Source organism: Pleurodeles waltl, chromosome 10, assembly GCF_031143425.1.
Source record: "Pleurodeles waltl isolate 20211129_DDA chromosome 10, aPleWal1.hap1.20221129, whole genome shotgun sequence".
In the NCBI taxonomy this organism is placed as follows: domain Eukaryota; kingdom Metazoa; phylum Chordata; class Amphibia; order Caudata; family Salamandridae; genus Pleurodeles; species Pleurodeles waltl.
This window is the reverse complement of record NC_090449.1, coordinates 498899770-498921571: the sequence shown is the minus strand read 5'-3', so window position 1 is coordinate 498921571 and position 21802 is coordinate 498899770. Positions and strand designations below refer to the sequence as shown.

General features: G+C 46.5%; 1 protein-coding gene across 5 annotated transcripts in view; it reads right to left on the bottom strand.

Annotated features, from left to right (window-relative positions):
* SMARCC1 (SWI/SNF related BAF chromatin remodeling complex subunit C1) overlaps nucleotides 1–21802 on the bottom strand; it is an 845345-nt gene that overhangs the window by 470313 nt on the left and 353230 nt on the right. For all 5 annotated transcript variants that reach the window (XM_069210868.1, XM_069210871.1, XM_069210870.1 and 2 more), the window contains exons 15-16: nucleotides 19329–19400; nucleotides 18813–18926 (exon numbers count right to left, since the gene is read on the bottom strand). In XM_069210868.1, coding sequence (XP_069066969.1) covers nucleotides 18813–18926; nucleotides 19329–19400 — 186 coding nt within the window. The remainder of the gene's footprint in view (nucleotides 1–18812; nucleotides 18927–19328; nucleotides 19401–21802) is intronic.

Genomic DNA, 21802 nt, shown 5'->3' with positions numbered 1-21802 from the left:
GACCCATATGAGCTCCCCAACTCTGTAGTGATGCATCTGTTACAAGGGTCTCAGGAGGAGTACTCAGGTGAAAAGGAACCCCTACAAACAGATGTTGACGGCGAGTCCACCAATGTAATGATGTCTTTGTCATAGGTGAAAGGATTATTCTGTCTTCCCATCTGGCTGTGAGTTGACTCCACTGATCTTCCAGATTCTCTTGAAGAGGCCTTATGTGTTATCTGGCGTTCGAGACAATGAAAATGCAGGAGGCCAGGGAGCCCAGTAGTGATGCTATTTGTTTGGCTGTAGGTCTCAGAGTGTGAAGAAGTGTGTGACACTTCTGTGCTATTGATAATAGTCTCTCCTTAGATTGGTTTCTAGCATTGCCCCTAGGTAATGGAGTGTCTGAGTTGGATTGAGTTTGGACTTTTGAAAATTGACCTGCAGACCCAGAGAACTGAAGGTGTTCAAAAATATTTTGAGATGATTCAAGGTTTGTTCTGCAGTGATGGCTTTCAGCAACCAATCATCTATATACGGATAAATGAAGATATTCCTTTTTCTCAAGTGCGCAGCTATTGTCGCTACGCATTTGGAGAATGTTCGAGGGGCTGATTTTAGCCCGAAAGGCAGCACCTTGAATTGGTAGTGTTGAGATGCTACTACGAAGCGAATACATTTTCGGTGCTTTACTATAACTGGGATGTGAAATTATGCATCCTGTAGATCTATGGAGCACATCCAGTCCCCTTGATGAAGCTGAGGAAAAATCTGATGAAGGGCCAGCATCATGAACTTTTCTTTCCGAATTAATTTGTTCAGATGTCTCCGATCTAAGATGGGTCTGAAAGCTCCTTCTTCTTGGTCTTTCTTCTTCACTAGGAAATATCAGGAGTACACTCCTTTTCCGCTTTGAGAAGATGGAACCTTTTCTATAGCTCTTTTTTGTTAAAGGATGATAACTACTTTTTTTTATTATTATTTTTTAGCAACAACTGGTGGATACACTTTGCTTTCGTTGGGGGCACCGGAGGAGGAGGAGACTTGAAACGAAGAGAATATCAATTCTCGACAATATTCAATATTCAGCACCCATTTGTCGTTTGTTATGGCGTGCCGCTCGTGTACGTAATGTGCAATACTTCCCCCCACTGGAGTGGTGGACGGAATTAGGGGGAGTGAATTCTCATTGCCTGCCCGATGCCTTGGGGGTAGACTGATGTGGCCTGCTTGGTCCACGTGCTCTTGTCTTGCGGGACTGGAAAAAAACGGTTGCCCTTGCCTCTGCTGGGGGTCTTTAAGACCAATGAGGGGTTTGAACCCTCTGTTGATATGGGTGCCTACCATAATGCCTGTACCTCTTTCTATACTCTTTGTGCCTATCTAGTCCCACTGCTTTCATCAAGTCCACTTCGGACTTCATGTTAGCCATCTCATCATTGGTATGTGACCCAAATAAGGAGTTCCCATTGAATGGCAGGTTCTGGATGTGGTGTTGGGCCTCCTGTTTCAAATCTGTAAGGCGTAGCCAAGAGACCTTCCGTGCACAAATGCCATGTGCATAGCCATGAGCTGCTAAGTCCAAGCCATCTGCAGCACCACCGATCACCTGGTTGGACACCAAACTTCCCTCCTGAAGGATGTCTTGGAAGTCTTGTCTATCTTCTCTAGGTAATTTCTCTACAAACCTGTTCAAAGAGTCCCACAAAGAACGGTTGTATCTCCCCAACAGAGCTGAGGCACTAGAGACTTTCATGAAAGCTGCAGAGGGGCCACACATTTTTCTGCCCAACGAGTCCAGATGTCTGCTCTTCTTATCTGGAGGGATCATTGTTGATGAGTCCACCGAATGGGTCTAACGAGTGGCGGCTAATATAACAGAGTCTGGTGGTGGATCAACCCTGAGAAATAAAGGATCCTGGTCTGGGGCCTTATACTTCTTTAGGATCCTAGCCGGAGCTGAACGCAGGCCTTGCAGGAGTCAAAAACGTGTCCGTAGCCAGATGCAAAAGACCAGGCACCAGTGGTAACAACTGCCTGGAAGACGGATGATGATGTAGGGTCTCAAAAATTACTAACGATGAAGCTGTCGGCTCTGGAATGTCTATATTGAGCTTCTGGGCCCCTCCAACCAACTCTTCATTGAAGGTTGTTATATCGTCCACTGGAGACACTCTTGCCAGAGCAGTATTAGTCAAGGTAGGCGAGTAGTCTCTAATTGAAGACTCTGATGCTGTAGACCACGAATGAGACTGGTGTCTTTGTTGACGGGATCTAGAGGCTCTGGATCTAGACCATTGTCTGGATAGGGAGCTACACCTGGTGAGTGATCTTGAAGGGCTGTTCCGTTGTCTCGGACTGGGCTGGTCAGATGCTGGCCTTATTCGTTTGGCTGGCGTCGTTGGAGATGGCATTTGTGGCAAAGACGCCGAGGCAGAACACAGGCGCGAATATTATGAGTCTGGGGAAGCCGATGTTTTGTTAAGGCTTTCCAACCATCTCGGAGACATGTTTATAGGAGAAAGTTGCCCTTCAGATAATGCTCTTGAAGAAGCCCCAGATGACCCACTCTGTATGATGATCCTGATGAGCTAGAGCAGTCTCAGCAGATGGTTGTAGCACTGTTGTTGCCTTCTGAGAAGGACTGATACGTACCATTGCCCCTTGTGATGCAGTCCTCAACGGTGATCGACGTTGTACTGTCGTCAACAGAGATAGGCGACTTCCTGACAAAGAATGAGACTTCCCCGACTTTTCAGGTCTCTATGTAGACTGCCTCGACGGCGACTGAAGGTCCACTGTAAGGGTATGCCTCGACGTTGACTGTCTTATTTTTTTTAAAAATATATTTTTATTAACATTTGCCATTTACAGGTTGCATTCTTTACTACATGTACAGTTTCAGACATTATTTGTGCTTCTACATCATTTTTTTTTTCTTTTTCCACATGCGTCATTGTCATTTGTTTCCTAAATATTCGATGTCTTATTCTGCATTCAGTTTAGTGAGGTGTAGTCGTTGACTGGTCCTTACTATTATCCTGCCAGCTTACCTAAACTTAAACATGAACTTAAACTTTCTGGTGCCATTTTCCCAAATGTCTTTTTATGTGGGTGCGGTTTGGAGCATTGTCCTATTCCATCCTGCTCTTGATTAGTTCTTACCCCTTCTATTGACATGTTGGGTCATTTACTATTCATTAGTCCCCCAGTTCCTCACATCACTTATTTTCTGCTAATGTGCAGTTTATTGCTTCTTGTGAGTCCTATATAGTTTTGTCTCTCTCTCCTTGGTGTGACGGCTCTATCGGTGTGTGTTTCTTGCTATGTCTCATTTCACTTGCCAGTTGCTAGTCTGAGCCTTCTGTGTCCCTGCTTTCTTCCATTACTTCGCTTCTCCAATTTGATAATATCTCTTCCCAGGCCTGGGCTATTGGCATTTGGCGCAACCCTCTTGCTTCCTCGCTCTTCAGGGCCTGTAATTCGGCCCTCGCCCATCTCTCTACATCCCGCCTCCACTCCGTTATTACTGGGGCCTTAGTGGATTTCCAGCCTACTGCTATTAGCCGCCTATATAGTGCTAGCGCAGTATCTCTGTAACGCTCCTGCACCTTCCCAATTTTGAGGCCTTGTTTCAGGCCTACCAAGCATATCGCCGGGGTCTGTGGTATTGGGCATCCCATCAGCTTCTCTAGGTCATTTGTCACCAGTCCCCATCCAGTTTGGATCTCTGGGCACTGCCATACCATATGGTCTAGGTCGGCACTCACCACACCACATCTAGGGCATTCCGCTGGGGTGCCCCCATATATACGGGTTAAGCGCTGTTGGGTGAGATACGTCCTATGAATGTAGTTATACTGGTTATATCTCAAACTGGTATTTCTCGATACTTTCTTTGGGTATGCCACAATTTTACTCCACTCCCCGTCTGTGAGGTCTTTTCCGAGTGTTCTTTCCCATTTATCTCTCCATGATCTCAATTGGTCTAGTGTGCCTTCAATTTGTGTTTTGTATAGTTTGGTGATTTGGTGGGCTTCTGTCCCTATTGTCAGTAGTTGGTGTAACATGCAGTGCGAGCAGGTTCTGCGTTAACCATTTCCCAGTGTTCTTGTATAATATGGGTTAGTCTTTGGTGCACTAGGAACTGACCTCTGTGAACCCCTTTTTTTTCTACTAACTCAGTGAATGAGCTCAGTACCCCCTCCTCAAATAGGTCTCCTATCGTCTATTCCAGCCCTCGTCCAGGGCCCTCGGTCTGTGTCCATCCATTTCCCATCAATTGTCTCTGCCTTCAGCACATGTAGTGGTAATGCCGGGAGTAGGGTTTACCTATTCCTATCCTCTTTGAACATCTCTTCCAACACATCAATGCTACTTTCGTCAACATGCTTTTTTCTTGTGACTTCAACTTTCGTCCTATCATTTCCGACATGATCTCTTCCATGCTTAACACTCTGTTCCCCGTGTGTCTTTCTAGCTTGCCCTCCCCTGCATTTCATCTGGCTGACCACTGTAATTGACAAGCTAAATAATATAACTCAAAGTCGGGAACTCCCAGTCCTCCCTCAGTAGTTGGTCTACATAACGTAGATAGTGCTCTGCGACTTCGGCCTCCGTCCCAGACTAGCTCTCTGAGTAGTGAGTTTAGTTCGTTAAACCATTGCATTGGGATCAGTATCGGTAAGTTAGTGAAGTAGTAAAGGAGGCGAGGTAACATGATCATTTTAGTTAGTGCTGTTCTGGCCATTATGGAAATTTTCAGGGTTCTCCAGAACCCTACATATGCTCTTAGAGAGCCAAGCGCCCTGCCAAGGTTACCCTCCCGCAGATCCCTCTGGTCATGATACACCTGGATGCCTAGGTACCTAAATGTGTCAGGAGCCCATACCACTGTCTCCGGGAAAGTTGCTGGCTGGGTACAACCCTTTGTAAGCGGAAAAACTTATGTTTTGCTTCTATTAAGTTTTAGCCCTGATAGCTCAGCAAATCTGTCCAGGGTCTGTAAGGCCCATTGAAGTCCAGTGTCCCCGTCATTAAGGTAAATTAGGATATCGTCGGCGTAGAGTGAGATGTTGTGTTCACTCCCTCCCCATCTCACCCCTCTGTCTTTACCCTCCTTACGGAAATAGGTGGCTAGAGGTTCAATGGCTAGGGAAACCAGTAGCTGCCTGGTTCCCCTATGAATGGTGTAGGGGGTTGAGATAACTTTCCCTGTCTTGACTCTCACTTGTGGGGCTGTGTAGAGCAAGTCTACCCATTTTAACTATTGTCTCCCATACCCATCTGTAGCATTACTACTCTTAGGTAATCCCAACGGATCGAGTCAAAGGCTTTCTCGAAGTCTATAGCCAGCAACATCCCTTTGGGTGGCTTCGCCGTTGCTGGCATCTGTAAAATGGCAAAGAGTCGTCGGAGGTTGAGTGATGTATTGCGGTTCGGTACAAACCCGTTTTGGTCCACATGTACCAGAGCTGGTATATGTTGCAGCAGCCGGTTAGCTAGGATTTTGCTGAGGATTTTAAAATCGTTGTTTAACATTGAAAGTGGTCTAAAGTTGGTGACTGAGGCCTCGTTAGACTTTATTTTGGGCAGTGGAATCACCACTGCTTCCCTGAGTGTGTATGGGAGAAAACCTCTGTGCAGTGCCTCTGCATAAAGGTCTACCAGCTGTGGGGCCAATAGCTTGGGGTATTTCTTATAAAAGCCCATTGGCAACTGTAGGAAGTTGGCTCTGTATGTGCTATTTCAAAGTAAGGAATAGCATGCACAGAGTCCAAGGGTTCCCCTTAGAGGTAAAATAGTGGTAAAAAGAGATAATACTAATGCTCTATTTTGTGGTAGTGTGGTCGAGCAGTAGGCTTATCCAAGGAGTAGTGTTAAGCATTTGTTGTACATACACATAGACAATAAATGAGGTACACACACTCAGAGACAAATCCAGCCAATAGGTTTTGTTATAGAAAAATATCTTTTCTTAGTTTATTTTAAGAACCACAGGTTCAAATTTAACATGTAATATCTTGTTTGAAAGGTATTGCAGGTAAGTACATTAGGAACTTTGAATCATTTCAATTGCATGTATACTTTTCAAGTTATTGACAAATAGCTATTTCAAAAGTGGACACTTAGTGCAATTTTCACAGTTCCTGGGGGAGGTAAGTTTTTGTTAGTTTTACCAGGTAAGTAAGACACTTACAGGGTTCAGTTCTTGGTCCAAGGTAGCCCACCGTTGGGGGTTCAGAGCAACCCCAAAGTCACCACACCAGCAGCTCAGGGCCGGTCAGGTGCAGAGTTCAAAGTGGTGCCCAAAACGCATAGGCTAGAATGGAGAGAAGGGGGTGCCCCGGTTCCGGTCTGCTTGCAGGTAATTACCCGCGTCTTCAGAGGGCAGACCAGGGGGGTTTTGTAGGGCACCGGGGGGGACACAAGCCCACACAAATTCCACCCTCAGCAGCGCGGGGGCGGCCGGGTGCAGTGTAGAAACAAGCGTCGGGTTTGCAATGTTAGTCTATGAGAGATCAACGGATCTCTTCAGCGCTGCAGGCAGGCAAGGGGGGGCTTCCTCGGGGAAACCTCCACTTGGGCAAGGGAGAGGGACTCCTGGGGGTCACTTCTCCAGTGAAAGTCTGGTCCTTCAGGTCCTGGGGGCTGCGGGTGCAGGGTCTTTTCCAGGCGTCGGGACTTAGGTTTCAGAGAGTCGCGGTCAGGGGAAGCCTCGGGATTCCCTCTGCAGGCGGCGCTGTGGGGGCTCAGGGGGGACAGGTTTTGGTACTCACAGTCGGAGAGTAGTCCGGGGGTCCTCCCTGAGGTGTTGGTTCTCCACCAGCCGAGTCGGGGTCGCCGGGTGCAGTGTTGCAAGTCTCACGCTTCTTGCGGGGAGTTGCAGGGTTCTTTAAAGCTGCTTCTTGAAACAAAGTTGCAGTCTTTTTTGGAGCAGGTCCGCTGTCCTCGGGAGTTTCTTGTCGTCGTCGAAGCAGGGCAGTCCTCAGAGGATTCAGAGGTCGCTGGTCCCTTTGGAAGGCGTCGCTGGAGCAGAGTTCTTTGGAAGGCAGGAGACAGGCCGGTGAGTTTCTGGAGCCAAGGCAGTTGTTGTCTTCTGGTCTTCCTCTGCAGGGGTTTTCAGCTGGGCAGTCCTTCTTCTTGTTGTCGCAGGAATCTAATTTTCTAGGGTTCAGGGTAGCCCTTAAATACTAAATTTAAGGGCGTGTTTAGGTCTGGGGGGTTAGTAGCCAATGGCTACTAGCCCTGAGGGTGGGTACACCCTCTTTGTGCCTCCTCCCAAGGGGAGGGGGTCACAATCCTAACCCTATTGGGGGAATCCTCCATCTGCAAGATGGAGGATTTCTAAAAGTTAGAGTCACCTCAGCTCAGGACACCTTAGGGGCTGTCCTGACTGGCCAGTGACTCCTCCTTGTTGCTTTCTTTGTTCCCTCCAGCCTTGCCGCCAAAAGTGGGGGCCGTGGCCGGAGGGGGCGGGCAACTCCACTAAGCTGGAGTGCCCTGCTGGGCTGTGACAAAGGGGTGAGCCTTTGAGGCTCACCGCCAGGTGTCACAGCTCCTGCCTGGGGGAGGTGTTAGCATCTCCACCCAGTGCAGGCTTTGTTACTGGCCTCAGAGTGACAAAGGCACTCTCCCCATGGGGCCAGCAACATGTCTCTAGTGTGGCAGGCTGCTGGAACTAGTCAGCCTACACAGACAGTCGGTTAAGTTTCAGGGGGCACCTCTAAGGTGCCCTCTGGGGTGTATTTTGCAATAAAATGTACACTGGCATCAGTGTGCATTTATTGTGCTGAGAAGTTTGATACCAAACTTCCCAGTTTTCAGTGTAGCCATTATGGTGCTGTGGAGTTCGTGTTTGACAGACTCCCAGACCATATACTCTTATGGCTACCCTGCACTTACAATGTCTAAGGTTTTGTTTAGACACTGTAGGGGTACCATGCTCATGCACTGGTACCCTCACCTATGGTATAGTGCACCCTGCCTTAGGGCTGTAAGGCCTGCTAGAGGGGTGTCTTACCTATACTGCATAGGCAGTGAGAGGCTGGCATGGCACCCTGAGGGGAGTGCCATGTCGACTTACTCGTTTTGTCCTCACTAGCACACACAAGCTGGCAAGCAGTGTGTCTGTGCTGAGTGAGAGGTCTCCAGGGTGGCATAAGACATGCTGCAGCCCTTAGAGACCTTCCTTGGCATCAGGGCCCTTGGTACTAGGAGTACCAGTTACAAGGGACTTATCTGGATGCCAGGGTCTGCCAATTGTGGATACAAAAGTACAGGTTAGGGAAAGAACACTGGTGCTGGGGCCTGGTTAGCAGGCCTCAGCACACTTTCAATTGTAAACATAGCATCAGCAAAGGCAAAAAGTCAGGGGGCAACCATGCCAAGGAGGCATTTCCTTACAGCAACCCATCAGTCCCTGGTGTTTTGCCTGGGGCCAGCTGTGTGATAGCCTCCAGTACCTCTTCCTTCGTAATTGGGCCCCCTAGTGTTTCACCTTCTCCCCTGTCTAAGGTTGGGAGCGGGAGTGATCGTAAGAATTCCGTTAGTCTGTCTTTCTCTAATTCGTCTGGTTCCCTATATAGGTGAGTGTAATACTCTTTAAAGGCCTCGTTAATCGGTCCAGGTTGGAATCTGTGGTTTCCTCTCATGTCGCGTACACTCACTATAGGTGTTCCCTCTCCTCCCGTTTTCACCAGCCATGCTAGCATCTTCCCCGATCTACCCTCTTCTGCTTGTACTGTGTCTAAGTGTTTCTGGAAACAGTGGCATCGTAGCTGTTCCTCAGCGCACAAGTGGGATTTCATCGCCTGTTCGTACTCTTTCCTTTCTTGTGCACTCTTGTGCTCTTTCTTTTCCCAACTGTGTATTGCGTCCTCAAGTTTGATTACTTCTTGTTCTAGTGTGCGCTTAATCCCGAATGTCTGTCCTATACTGTAGCCCCTCACCTCCACCTTTAGTGCCTCCCATTCTAGGTACCTAGAGGACGCTGATCCTTTGTTTATGTTAATTTGGTCTGCTAGGTGGGATCTAAGAGTTTCTCTAAATGTCTGATCTTCTAATGCTGTTGGTGAAAGTCTCTAGAGCGGAATGGGGGCCTATCCTCATCCAGTCTCCATCTCACCAGAAGCGGGTTGTGGTCTGATATTGTTCGTCCCAAGTATTCAGTGTGAAAGATACCTCTTGCTATCCCAGTAGTACATACCACCCTGTCGATTCTAGTGTGTAATTGGTGTAGTGCAGAGTAAAAGGAGTAATCCTTTTCGTTTGAGTGTTGTTCTCGCCAGATATCTACCATTCCCCACGCTTCTACCCACTCTCTTACTTTCTTCGTTGTTTTATGTGTCGCTGCCCACTGTAGTGGGGGTAAAGAGCGATCCAAGTCTACGTTCATGACACTATTAAAGTCTCCCCCTATTAATAAGTCCTCATGTAGTTGCCAGGTGATGCGGCTCGAGAGACGCTGCAAAAAGGGCGCTTGATCTTGGTTGGGGGCATAGATGCTTCCCAGCATTATTGGGATCCCATGTAATCGTCCCTCCACAACCACAAATCTGCCCTCCCGGTCTACTTCTATTGATCTCGCTTCAAATGGCACAACAGCACGGATCCAAATCAGCGCCCCCCTGGAGTAAGACGAGTACCCGGTGGCAAACACCTGTCCTCGCCATCTGCGTTTTAACTTTTCTACCTCGTTCGTTGTCAGGTGGGTTTCTTAAAGCATTGCTACATGTATGCCTCTTCGTTTCAAGTAGGCCAATACTTTGTGTCGTTTTGCCGGTGACCCCATTCCCCATACGTTCCATGTCAGAATGCTATAGTCTGTCATCTGGGTATGTCTGTGAGGGATCCTGGTCCCACCCCCTCCCAATGACCTCTTCTCTCTGTTGTGGGTTCCGGCGACCCACGTGTGTATGATATTTTCCGTTTATGCACCTATTGGTTCCAAACTTACGCAACCCCAACTCCCCCGCCCCAGGGCCCCTCCCTAACTGGAGGGTGCCCAGAAAAAATGTGCCAACGAGCAACTTAATACAACAAGTCTGTCTAGTTCTCGCCATTCTACTGAATAGGCGAGAAGCCTGTTTGGGGGGGGGGGGGGGGCTGGTATAGAGTCCACTGTGGCCTTACTTCTGGTCGGTGTGCCGCACTGCACCATAGTCACCCTAATTCGTCCGCCGTCTGCGGTGTCACTCTCGGTTGGCTCTCTGAGCCGCAGGTGCTCTCCGCCGATGATGCTGCTGTGTTGTTCGATTCATTGGAAATTTTCCTCTTTGGTGAAGTTTCTTTGGTCATTGAAGCCGCTGCCCTTAGGGCCTCTTTTTTACTCAGGTCTTTCTGAGTCTGTGATGGTACAGCTCGTGAGCGGGGTCTGCGTCTCATCCTCTTGTTCCCACCTCTGGCTGGGTAGGTGGGAGCATGCCCTGGGCCCTCAGTATGCTTTCCGCCGCTTCCTCGGGCCTCCAGCCATTCCCAAGCTTCCTCTGGACTAGGGAAGAACTTGGTGCTACCGTCGATCATCACCTTCAGTTTGGCCGGGAAGATGAGTGAATACTGTATTCCCTCTTCTCTCAGTGCTCTCTTTGCTGCCATAAAAGAGGCTCTCCTATTTTGAACCTCGAGAGTAAAGTCTGGGAAGAGGGTCACTTCTCCGTTGCCTACTCTGTGAGGGCCCATCTCCCTAGCCCTCTGGAGCAGGCTGTCCCTGTCTCTATAATGTAGCAGACGTGCTATCACCACCCTTGGCGGTCGACCTGGTGCCGGCTGTCTCGTAGGAACTCGGTGCGCTCTCTGTAGCGCGAAGAACGGCGTCAGGCAGTCTGGAGCTACTGTCTCCTTCATCCACTTCTCCAGGTATTCCACCATGTTTGTGCCCTATGTTCCTTCTGTCAGACCCACCAAACGCACATTGTTCCTCCGGCTTCGTCCCTCTGCATCTTCTGCTCTCTGTTCCAGCCTTGTTATTCTCTCCGTCAAGTGCAGGACAGTGGATTCCAAGTTCTTTTGTCTCAGGGTTATATCTGTCAGGATCGTCTGTGTCTTTAACCCTGTCTGCCAGCTTTTGATGATCTGCTCGGAGGAGACCCACTTCCACTGCGACCTGACTAATGTTGTGTTGCAGTGTGGTTTTAGTGTCTTCTATTGCTCCTAGGATTTTGTCCAAATTTTCCTGCATCGTGGATTGTGTTGGTTCATGCTTGTCTCCGCTTCTACTACCATCAAGTGCCTGACGCTCCATTTTTTTCCCTCCTCAGTGGCTTTTTGATGTCATCAGCGCTGTTATATCGGGTTCCAGCTTTGGGTATCACTTGTACCTCGGGCCTCTGTGTGCTGCTACTGCTATCTGCTTTAACGCCCCGGTGTTTCTGTTGGGTGCCGTACAACTCTCCTGAGTTGTTTGTGCGTATGTGGTGCTGCTCCTCAGTGCGCGGGTTGCGTCACAGGTCTGTTTCACCCTTTGCCAGGCTCTCCCTGATTCCTGCCCCCTAGGTTCTTTTGTTTGTGGGGTAGTCGTCAACTATCTCCTCATGCCGTTGGCATCCTCATGCCCCCCACCTCGATCTCAGTGATGTTCGTGGGCTCGCCCCCGGTAGCCTGGGGTCCTGTACCGCCTCTTTATTATTTGCTCAGCTTCTCCGCTTCCCTCCGACGCACGATCACAGCCTCTCTGGCCGTGGGCCTTTGGGGCGTCCTCTCAGTTCCTAATTCTTTCTGCACGTACTTCCGTTGTCCTTTCTTCGGTTGTGATCTTGGGTGCTCCCCCCTTCCATGGCCCTGGCTGGGGCTTCGCTCACCTGGGTTGCTGTGTTGTGCGGATTAAGTTCTTCAGCATCGGCTCCTTCCCCGCCCGGGCTTCCTCTGTGTCGGTCCCCCTCTCCCATCTTCAGGGGGGCCTCAGCTGGTGAGCGGCGTCCACCTCCCGTGTCACTGTGTTTTATCTTCCGGGCCCAGGCCCGTTACTTGCAGAGGGTTGGGCTGTTGCTCCCCGCCAGGTCCTGCGCCCCGAATCCCGGCGATTTGCTGCACCTGTGAGGGGGGAGGGGGTGGGGGGGGGTGGCGGACAGCGTCCCCCACGCTCAAGGGCAGGCCCGCTCCCTCCGCTCCACCTGTTACGGCCTCAATAGGCGGGCGTCACTCCCTCCGTTCGGCCAAGCGAGGGTGGTCGTCCCCCGGTCTGCTCGTTCACCTGGGGGGGTGGGGGGTCGCTAGCGTTCACCTCGCCTTATATGTCCACGCCTCTGTTTACTCAAGCTCCCGGTAGGCCCCAGGTGCGGCTGGGTTTCTGGCTCCCGGTCACCCCAAGTCAAGCGGCTCTTCCTCACGCGACACCGCTATCTCTAGCGGCGGACCAGCACTTCTCAGCCGCCGACTTCACTCTGGCGGGGCTCCGTTTTTGCGGATAATTGCAAGGCCCCATCGGAGCACACGGACTACGCGTCCGACATCTTGGCTTCCCTAGCCACGCCCCCCTCGACGTTGACTGTCTTGACGTCGAGCGGTGGGCCAAGGGTGTGAGCGTCTTGACGCCGAATGATGTCTTGACCGTGGCGACCTCGATCTTGTCTCCGTGGGACCACTGCCTGCTCTGAAAAATATTTTTGCATGCAATCACAAATACGAAGGGGTCCCCTAGGGACCCCTTCCTATTTGCCAATAGGTTAACACCAATTTGAAATTGGTGATAACTGTGGTTGATTTGTGAACGCATTCATGGTTACAAATTAATCATACATACCAATGTGACTAGCAATTAGGAAGGGAAGCCCTAGGGCAGCCCCTTCCTAAGTGCAAGTCGCAATCCCTATTTTACATGTCAGCAACTGCATACCAACTGCCAAAACAGGGATGCTACATTGTACATAGTCATTTTGCCCTTTGTCACCAAAAAATATGTTGTACATCGGGACAGTAGTGCTGCAGAATCACATCTCAGCATATCTCCTGCCTTCTAGTGCTGGGTCTGGAGTGTTACAAGTTGTTTTTCCTCGAGGAAGCATTTCTGAGTCACAGGATTGAGTGACTCGTTCTCACTGATACTGTATATGGGCATCAAGTCCTTTGTTACTGTTTTTTAGCAGGCGGGTGAGAGAGAGTATAGACAAAGATGTCCTTGCGAATGTATGTACATATGGACAAGTATATACATATATAAGGTAGCTGTAACGGTCACAGGCATTTCGGGGAGGAACTGTAACACCTGACAGTGAGCCTCATTTGCTCAAGCCTGATGTTACAGCGCCCTAGGGCACTCCAGCTAGTGGAGATTCCCACCCCCGCACACAGCCCCCACTTTTGGCAACAAGTCCGGAGAAGATAATGAGAAAAACAAGGAGTCATCATCCTCCAGCCTGGACAGTCCCTAAGGTGCCCTGAGCTGAGGTGATCCTGCCTTAGAAAATCCTCCATCTTGCTTTGGAGGATTTCCCCCAATAGGATTAGGGATGTGCCTCCACTCCCCACAGGGAGGAGGCACAAGGAGGGTGTAGCCACCCTCAAGGGCAGTACCTATTGGCTACTGCCCTCCAGCCCTAAACACACCCCTGAACTGAATATTTAGGGGCGACCCTGAACCCAGGAAAATAGATTCCTGATGACTTGAAACAAGAAGGAATGCTGACCTGAAAGCCCTGCAGAGACGACGGAGACAACAACTGCCTACGGGCCTGTCTCCAGACTCAGAGAACCTACAACAGCGACACATCCAGCGGGACCAGCGACCTCTGCCGACTCAGAGGACTGCCCTGCAACCCAAAGGACCAAGAAACTCCGAAGGACAGCAGCTCTGTCCAAACAACCAAGAAGAAACCAACTTTAAAGTGACTCCAGCCTCACTCTGGAAGCGTGAGTCCCTAACACTCTGCACCCAACGCCCCCGGCTCGTGCTCAGAAGAACCAACACTGCAGACAGGACCCCCAGACGACTCCAACAACGTGGACACCCTTAGATGACCTCCCTACACCCCCACGACAACACCTGCAGAGAGAATCCGGTGGCTCCCCCCTGACCGCGACTGCCTGGTACCAAAGAACCCGATGCCTGGAAGAAGCACAGCAGCCCCCAGGCCCGAGAGAAACAAACTACCATTGCAGGAGTGTCCAGCAGGCGGCCTTCATCATTGCCCAGTCGGTGGCTGGCCCGAGAAGCCCCCCTGTGTCCTGCCTGCATCACCAGAGTGACCCCCGGGTCTCTCCATTGATCTATATCTAAAACCCGACACCTGCTTTGCACACTGCACCCGGCTGCCCCTGAGGGTGTATTTTGTGTGACTGTTTGTGACCCCCCCCCCCCCCCCCTCTACAAAACCCCTCTGGCATGCTCCCCGAGGATGAAGGTACTTACGTGCTAGAAGACTGGAACCGGAGCACCCGTAGTCTCCATAGACACCTATGATATCTGGGCCCTACTTTAACCTCTGTACCTGACCAGCCCTGTGTTGCTGGTGCTGGGTGTTTGGGGTTGACTTGAACCGCCAACGGTGGGCTGGCTATGCACCGGAGACTGAACTTTTAAGTCCTTTACTTACCTGCTAAACTAACTTGTACTTAACTCCTTCAGGAACTGATGATTTTTACAGTGTCCACTTTTAAATCGCTTATTGCCATTTTTGCCAAAACTGTGTACCTTACTGTTTTACTTCAAAGTTCAATACTAACCTATACTTATAAACAGAGGGATAGGGAGGAATATTGGTCCAGTGTACAGCCTCCCTAGAGGTATGCAAATCAAGAAAAGTACACTGTTCCAGTTAGGGAGACGCGGACCCAGGTAGGTTACCCGCCGGCAGGTTGTGCCTAAATCAAGGAGATATATAGACCTGACCATTGGTACGCTCTGTCCCATGTAGCCCGCTCCGTAATGGGGACGAGGGCGACAGACAGGATTAGCAATTCCATAGTAGTGTGAATGACTGGATACAGTTTGTCCTGACAATTTCAGGTATAAGTTTTTTAGTACTTTACACAAATAGGAGATACATCAAGTCTATTTTTGGTCCTGAAGAAGCGTCACTGGACCCGTTTGGGCCTCTGTGAGACGCGAAACATTTTGACCTTAATGGGGGATGTCGTGGAAATTCCCCACCCCCGTTCTAGAGTGATTGACCATTAACTCTGTTTCACTCTTATGATTAGTTTTAACCTTGGCCTCTGACCTATATATTCTGATTAAATAGATCCTTCTTTATGGTTCAGTGAGTCAATTTTAGATTCTTTTTTCTTGATCTCCTTTCTTTATGCATACACTTAGGGTCTTGGCATCATCTCAGACAAGAACTCCGGCAAAGAGCCCCCCCATCTGGGGTGGAGCCCGTCAGACATTGCAGCGCCAGTCTGACGAGGAGCAACTCCGATGATGAAGCATGACACCTATTTGGGTGTGTGAGGTTTTTGCTCCTAAAATAGGACCCTCCCATAGTTACTGTCTTTCTCCGTAACTGGAACAATACTAACCTATGCCAAGTACCTTACAATTTATGTATTTACTTGAATTCTGAATCTTGTAGTTCTAAAATAAATTAAGCAAAGAATATTTTTCTATATAAAAACCTATTGCCCTGGAGTTAAGTCTTTGAGTGTGTGTTCTCATTTATTGCCTGTGTGTGTACAACAAATGCTTAACACTAACCTCTGATAAGCCTACTGCTCGACCACACTACCACAAAATAGAGATTTTCCACAAGATTCAGGCATCAATAGCCCTAGAGTCATTAAGTCTTGACTATACAAGTGGCCTTTCCATAAGCCTATAAAAAAACTAACAGGTAAGCCACAACAAATCCCAAATGCAGTAGTAAGGCAAGTCTTAAACACAAACAGTTGGGATCACGGGAACCTTGTCTTGTTGACTGGGCACTCCATTGGTGGTCTTGCAGTTAAATCCCAAACTGTGCAGTCAAAACAGAAACCTCAGATCTAAAATGACCTTCTGGCTAACCATTCCAGTTACCAAAAAAAAGAATTAACTCCTTTTTAGTTCAGATGTACAAGCTCCGTAACAAGCTCCCAAAGACAGTAAGGCTCTTGGACAGCTACCAAGAATTCAAAATTACAATATTAACATGACTGTTGCATGACTCCTACTCCTTTCACAGACCGCTTCATGAACAAGGCACTGCCACATGCTACTGCACCAAGTCTGAAGCACATAAAAGGTGTCAGCAACAAATTCATAGCTGACACCTTAACCACTACGCTCCTCCAAATAATTACACAACTAACCAAAGTAACAACTTACTTGATAATAATAGCTACAATGGTGTGGGGCCCCACCAAAGACTAAGAAAGTGGTATAGAAACACTACAATACACTGTTAATAAATAAACCCTACCAAGTTGAACCATGCCAGGTAGTCAATAAGTAACGGGGTAAAAAAAAAAAACAATGTTCAGAGATCCTAGCTCAGAGCAATGGAATGGAATGCAACATCAACTTTTAGGGAGCAAAGCTGCTCCAGAGATAGTGTTGAAGTGCAAATTCCTTTCCTGAAGGTGAGAGTAAATGTATGTCCTTTTTTAATTTTTAAAACAGTGCCATGACACATTTTAAAACAGCAAATTTAACCTCTTAGATGTTTATTCAAATCTTGAAAACCATCACCTCTTATGAAGTGTTGAGAGAGTCCATAAATACAGGGAGTGCAGAATTATTAGGCAAATGAGTATTTTGACCACATCATCCTCTTTATGCATGTTGTCTTACTCCAAGCTGTATAGGCTCGAAAGCCTACTACCAATTAAGCATATTAGGTGATGTGCATCTCTGTAATGAGAAGGGGTGTGGTCTAATGACATCAACACCCTATATCAGGTGTGCATAATTATTAGGCAACTTCCTTTCCTTTGGCAAAATGGGTCAAAAGAAGGACTTGACAGGCTCAGAAAAGTAAAAAATAGTGAGATATCTTGCAGAGGGATGCAGCACTCTTAAAATTGCAAAGCTTCTGAAGCGTGATCATCGAACAATCAAGCGTTTCATTCAAAATAGTCAACAGGGTCGCAAGAAGCGTGTGGAAAAACCAAGGCGCAAAATAACTGCCCATGAACTGAGAACAGTCAAGAGTGCAGCTGCCACGATGCCACTTGCCACCAGTTTGGCCATATTTCAGAGCTGCAACATCACTGGAGTGCCCAAAAGCACAAGGTGTGCAATACTCAGAGACATGGCCAAGGTAAGAAAGGCTGAAAGACGACCACCACTGAACAAGACACACAAGCTGAAACGTCAAGACTGGGCCAAGAAATATCTCAAGACTGATTTTTCTAAGGTTTTATGGACTGATGAAATGAGAGTGAGTCTTGATGGGCCAGATGGATGGGCCCGTGGCTGGATTGGTAAAGGGCAGAGAGCTCCAGTCCGACTCAGACGCCAGCAAGGTGGAGGTGGAGTACTGGTTTGGGCTGGTATCATCAAAGATGAGCTTGTGGGGCCTTTTCGGGTTGAGGATGGAGTCAAGCTCAACTCCCAGTCCTACTGCCAGTTCCTGGAAGGCACCTTCTTCAAGCAGTGGTACAGGAAGAAGTCTGCATCCTTCAAGAAAAACATGATTTTCATGCAGGACAATGCTCCATCACACGCGTCCAAGTACTCCACAGCGTGGCTGGCAAGAAAGGGTATAAAAGAAGGAAATCTAATGACATGGCCTCCTTGTTCACCTGATCTGAACCCCATTGAGAACCTGTGGTCCATCATCAAATGTGAGATTTACAAGGAGGGAAAACAGTACACCTCTCTGAACAGTGTCTGGGAGGCTGTGGTTGCTGCTGCACGCAATGTTGATGGTGAACAGATCAAAACACTGACAGAATCCATGGATGGCAGGCTTTTGAGTGTCCTTGCAAAGTAAGGTGGCTATATTGGTCACTGATTTGTTTTTGTTTTGTTTTTGAATGTCAGAAATGTATATTTGTGAATGTTGAGATGTTATATTGGTTTCACTGGTAATGAAAAATAATTGAAATGGGTATATATTTTTTTTTGTTAAGTTGCCTAATAATTATGCACAGTAATAGTCACCTGCACACACAGATATCCCCCTAACATAGCTAAAACTAAAAACAAACTAAAAACTACTTCCAAAAATATTCAGCTTTGATATTAATGAGTTTTTTGGGTTCATTGAGAACATGGTTGTTGTTCAATAATAAAATTAATCCTCAAAAATACAACTTGCCTAATAATTCTGCACTCCCTGTAGTTAATCAGCTGTTTGTGAATATTAACTTAATGACAACTCCAAGAGGGTGAGCTTTAAAGGCGAGCCTCATCTACAGCTTGACAGTTGAATATATGAAATCGATACTGTAGACAAACTAGCTTCCCTTGCTTAGCCATATTTTCTTTAAGCACAATTAGAGTTGTCATCACTCGAGTTCCCAGAGACAAACAAAGTTCTCAGCAGGAATCCCTTAAATGCTAAAATATGACTACAAAAAAAAACCATTAGACTTCATAAGACAACGCGTATAGTGTTCTTAGACCGTACCATCTGTAGCAACAGAGAAACCAATTTTAGCACTCGTTATCTCACACATACTTCAGTTTTTTACCTTTTAACAGATATCCAGCAAAAAGGACAAAAATTGAGAGAACTGTTGGCATGGTCGTAACTCTCATAAGGTGACAGTTTCTAGTATGCCTAACTAAACAGAAATATTTTGGAAGAAAAAGAGAAACTGCATATCATTCGAAATTATGTAAAATCACAGGTCCACCTTAGCACATTTTTACTCATCACCTCCAACAAAAGAACCACCCATTATCAGTCATGGATTGAGGTACACAGGCCACAGTGTGCATACTTGCTGAAACCTACTGATTTTCCATTTACCTCATAACAGCACACACATCGCCTGTTAAATTCCTCCTGCAGGCTGTGCTGGTTAAATACTCTTGAGGGTTCAGTCGGTAAGTGTCAATGATGAAGTTACGATAAGCAAGGTATCTAAAACGTAGAATAAGACATTGAAAGCATTAAATACATTATTATATTGATATCTAGCACTACATTTAATACCATAAGACTAAAAGAGTGGTGACTCATGTTTATTTTCTGTGTTGTAGGCTTGGCTTTAAACATTTAAATGTATCCACCTACCACCAGCTGGTACACTTTAAGGGATTTGAGAGAAAAACTGACTTTGTAAAATACTGGCATTTTACTAAGAAGATGATGAAATATTAATATCTATTCTAACTTTTACATTACATGATTAGTATGGATTATTATAAATGCTGGTAAAGAACATTGTGTAATCATTATCACTTCCAAACAAAAAAGAAAAAGCAGACTTTGGCAAAGGACCTTGGCATTTTCTAAAAGGATATCAGTTTATGGGTTACTTACATTTCAGGAGACTTGGATTTATTTTTCCCATTGAAAAACTCTGGAAGAGCACGGCGTTCTATCACATGAATACTAAGAAATGAAAAAAGGTGTAATCGTATTAAAATGTTTCGAGCAACCCTATTTCCTTCACTTGTTTGAAGTACAGTCTTAGTATAACATCGTCATGTCAGGTAAGAGCATTCCAAATGACATGGCATCAAGTATTTGAAAATCAATAGGTGTCACAAAAGAAACTAGTTACTTACCATTAACTACAATTCTCAAGCATAGAAAACGTCCAGATATTCATGTGCTTGAATCATTTCCCCGCCAGGCTGGGAAACCCTCATTACATTTAAATAAGAGTAAACATGTTTGTTTAGTATCACACCCATACATGAAGCAACCTGAATTTCAGCCAATTATTTAAAGTGACAGCTCTCCTACCCACTCGAGGACCCCATAGCTCATATTTCTTCCAAACAGCGTGTCTAAGACCTTCCCCAGGTAGAGCTTTGCTCCAACCTTTCAGTAAACTCAAAATCATTACTTTTGTCGTCTACCATTGGACTGATCCAGTACTATCTTCAGCTTTTACAATTGTGAGAGTTGTTTTAGGGAAATGTGCTATATTCTGGGCTACGAAGGCCCTTTGACTGTGACCAACTGTTACCATGGCTGACTGAGGAGTCAGTCTATAAATCCTGGTTGTCGTATACATAGTAAACAACTGACACTGATGACCCTCATTCCCAGTATATGTATTGTCTTTATCCTGGTCATGAGTCTTCACACTGTGACATATGTAAAATCGTGACTTCAAATACACTAAAAGACAAGGGGAAAAGGCAGCAGGATATTTACTGGATCAAGAAAATGTTCTCCCTGCGAAGGGGGATGTCCACTCTTCAGGGGGAAGATTCCGTTAAAAGTGCTCCTCCAAGCACTTTCCACAAAAGCAGCACTGAGAAATACAGTCCAGAATTAGATGTGTTTGGTTCATCACTTGCAGCCACTTCTTCACATACTATAACTGGGGCTGGAAAACACTCCAGGGGGAAAAAAAAATAAAGATGTTCTAACTGCGAAAAACACTACACACAAATGTCGTGACAACCATCTACAAAAAAGGCAACCACAAAAAAAGACCTTGTCTACAAAGGCACTATACATGTCATCATCATCATTTACTTTATTTCGGTAAGAAAAATATACCGTACATAGCAATATATAAAAGAAATTATAAAAAAAACACAGTAAGATAAGAAAGTATTTTAGAAAAGAAGTTAAAACCATAGCAGAATAAATACAAAATATTTATTTCTCTAATAATATAAAAAACAACATCTCTGAACCCATAAAATGTCAGCTGATATCATACACCAGGGTACAAGAAATATACTTGAGGAAGTCTGAATCTAAAAAACGGACATCCATAAAATGTCAGCTAATATCATACACCAAGGTGCAATAAATATACTTGAGGAAGTCTGACTCTAAATGTCAGCCATCCAATCTTATTCTTTGAATCGCTAATCTAAGGTGCCCTAATTGATCCCAAAAACATTTTTACCACAGGATGGACTATATAAGCAGATAAATCAAGTATGGGGGGTTCTCTCGGCAGATAAACATTTCCCGAAGACCAATTGTAACTGATAATATAAAAACAGCACCTCTAGTACCACATAATGTCAACTAGTATCATACACCAAGGTGCAATAAATATACATAAAAAGATCTAAGTCTAAGAGGCCGCTACCCTGTCTTATTCTTTAAAGTCGCTAGTCTAATACGCCAAATTGATTCAAGGAATTTTGCCACTGGATAGACTATGTGTACAGATGGATCAGATTTAAAAATTCTCTCGGCATGTAAACAACTCCTAAAACCCATTTGTTTACATAGAGGATTGATCCAAGAAGCCCTCTGTTTATCATATGCACAACATTGAAAAAGAACATGTAAAACAGACTCTTCATTCTTACATACCATCGGACATAACTTAGACCCATGAATGGAATTAGGCCATTTGTAAGTTACAGAACACAGAGGGAGGGACCCTATTCTAAATCTGATAAGAAGAGAGCGCGCAAATGGAGAAAGTGCAGCATCCATGAAGGGCACGAACTCATAGTGGCATTTAAATTGCAAGTAGCTATCAGACATGGACAACGGTACAACCTCAGCAAATTGGGCAGTTTGAACTTTGAGCCAAAAAGCGTCCTTCAATGACCGCGCAGCGTTTTTGGGAATGGAAGAAGGATCCTTCCAATAGGACCCGAACCAAGGTGCGTTAGGGACAGTTCAACGTAAGCACACCAGTTGATTTTGGTATTGGGGTAGGGGGCCATCAAATTGTGAAGCCCACATCTGAATGGAATGAGGGCATCTGATGACCATAACCGAATCCAAAACAAGAGAGGCCTTAAGGCAGCAATCTGATTGATTGAAAAAAGATTTAAGTCCATTCGAATGGGCAAAGATGGGAG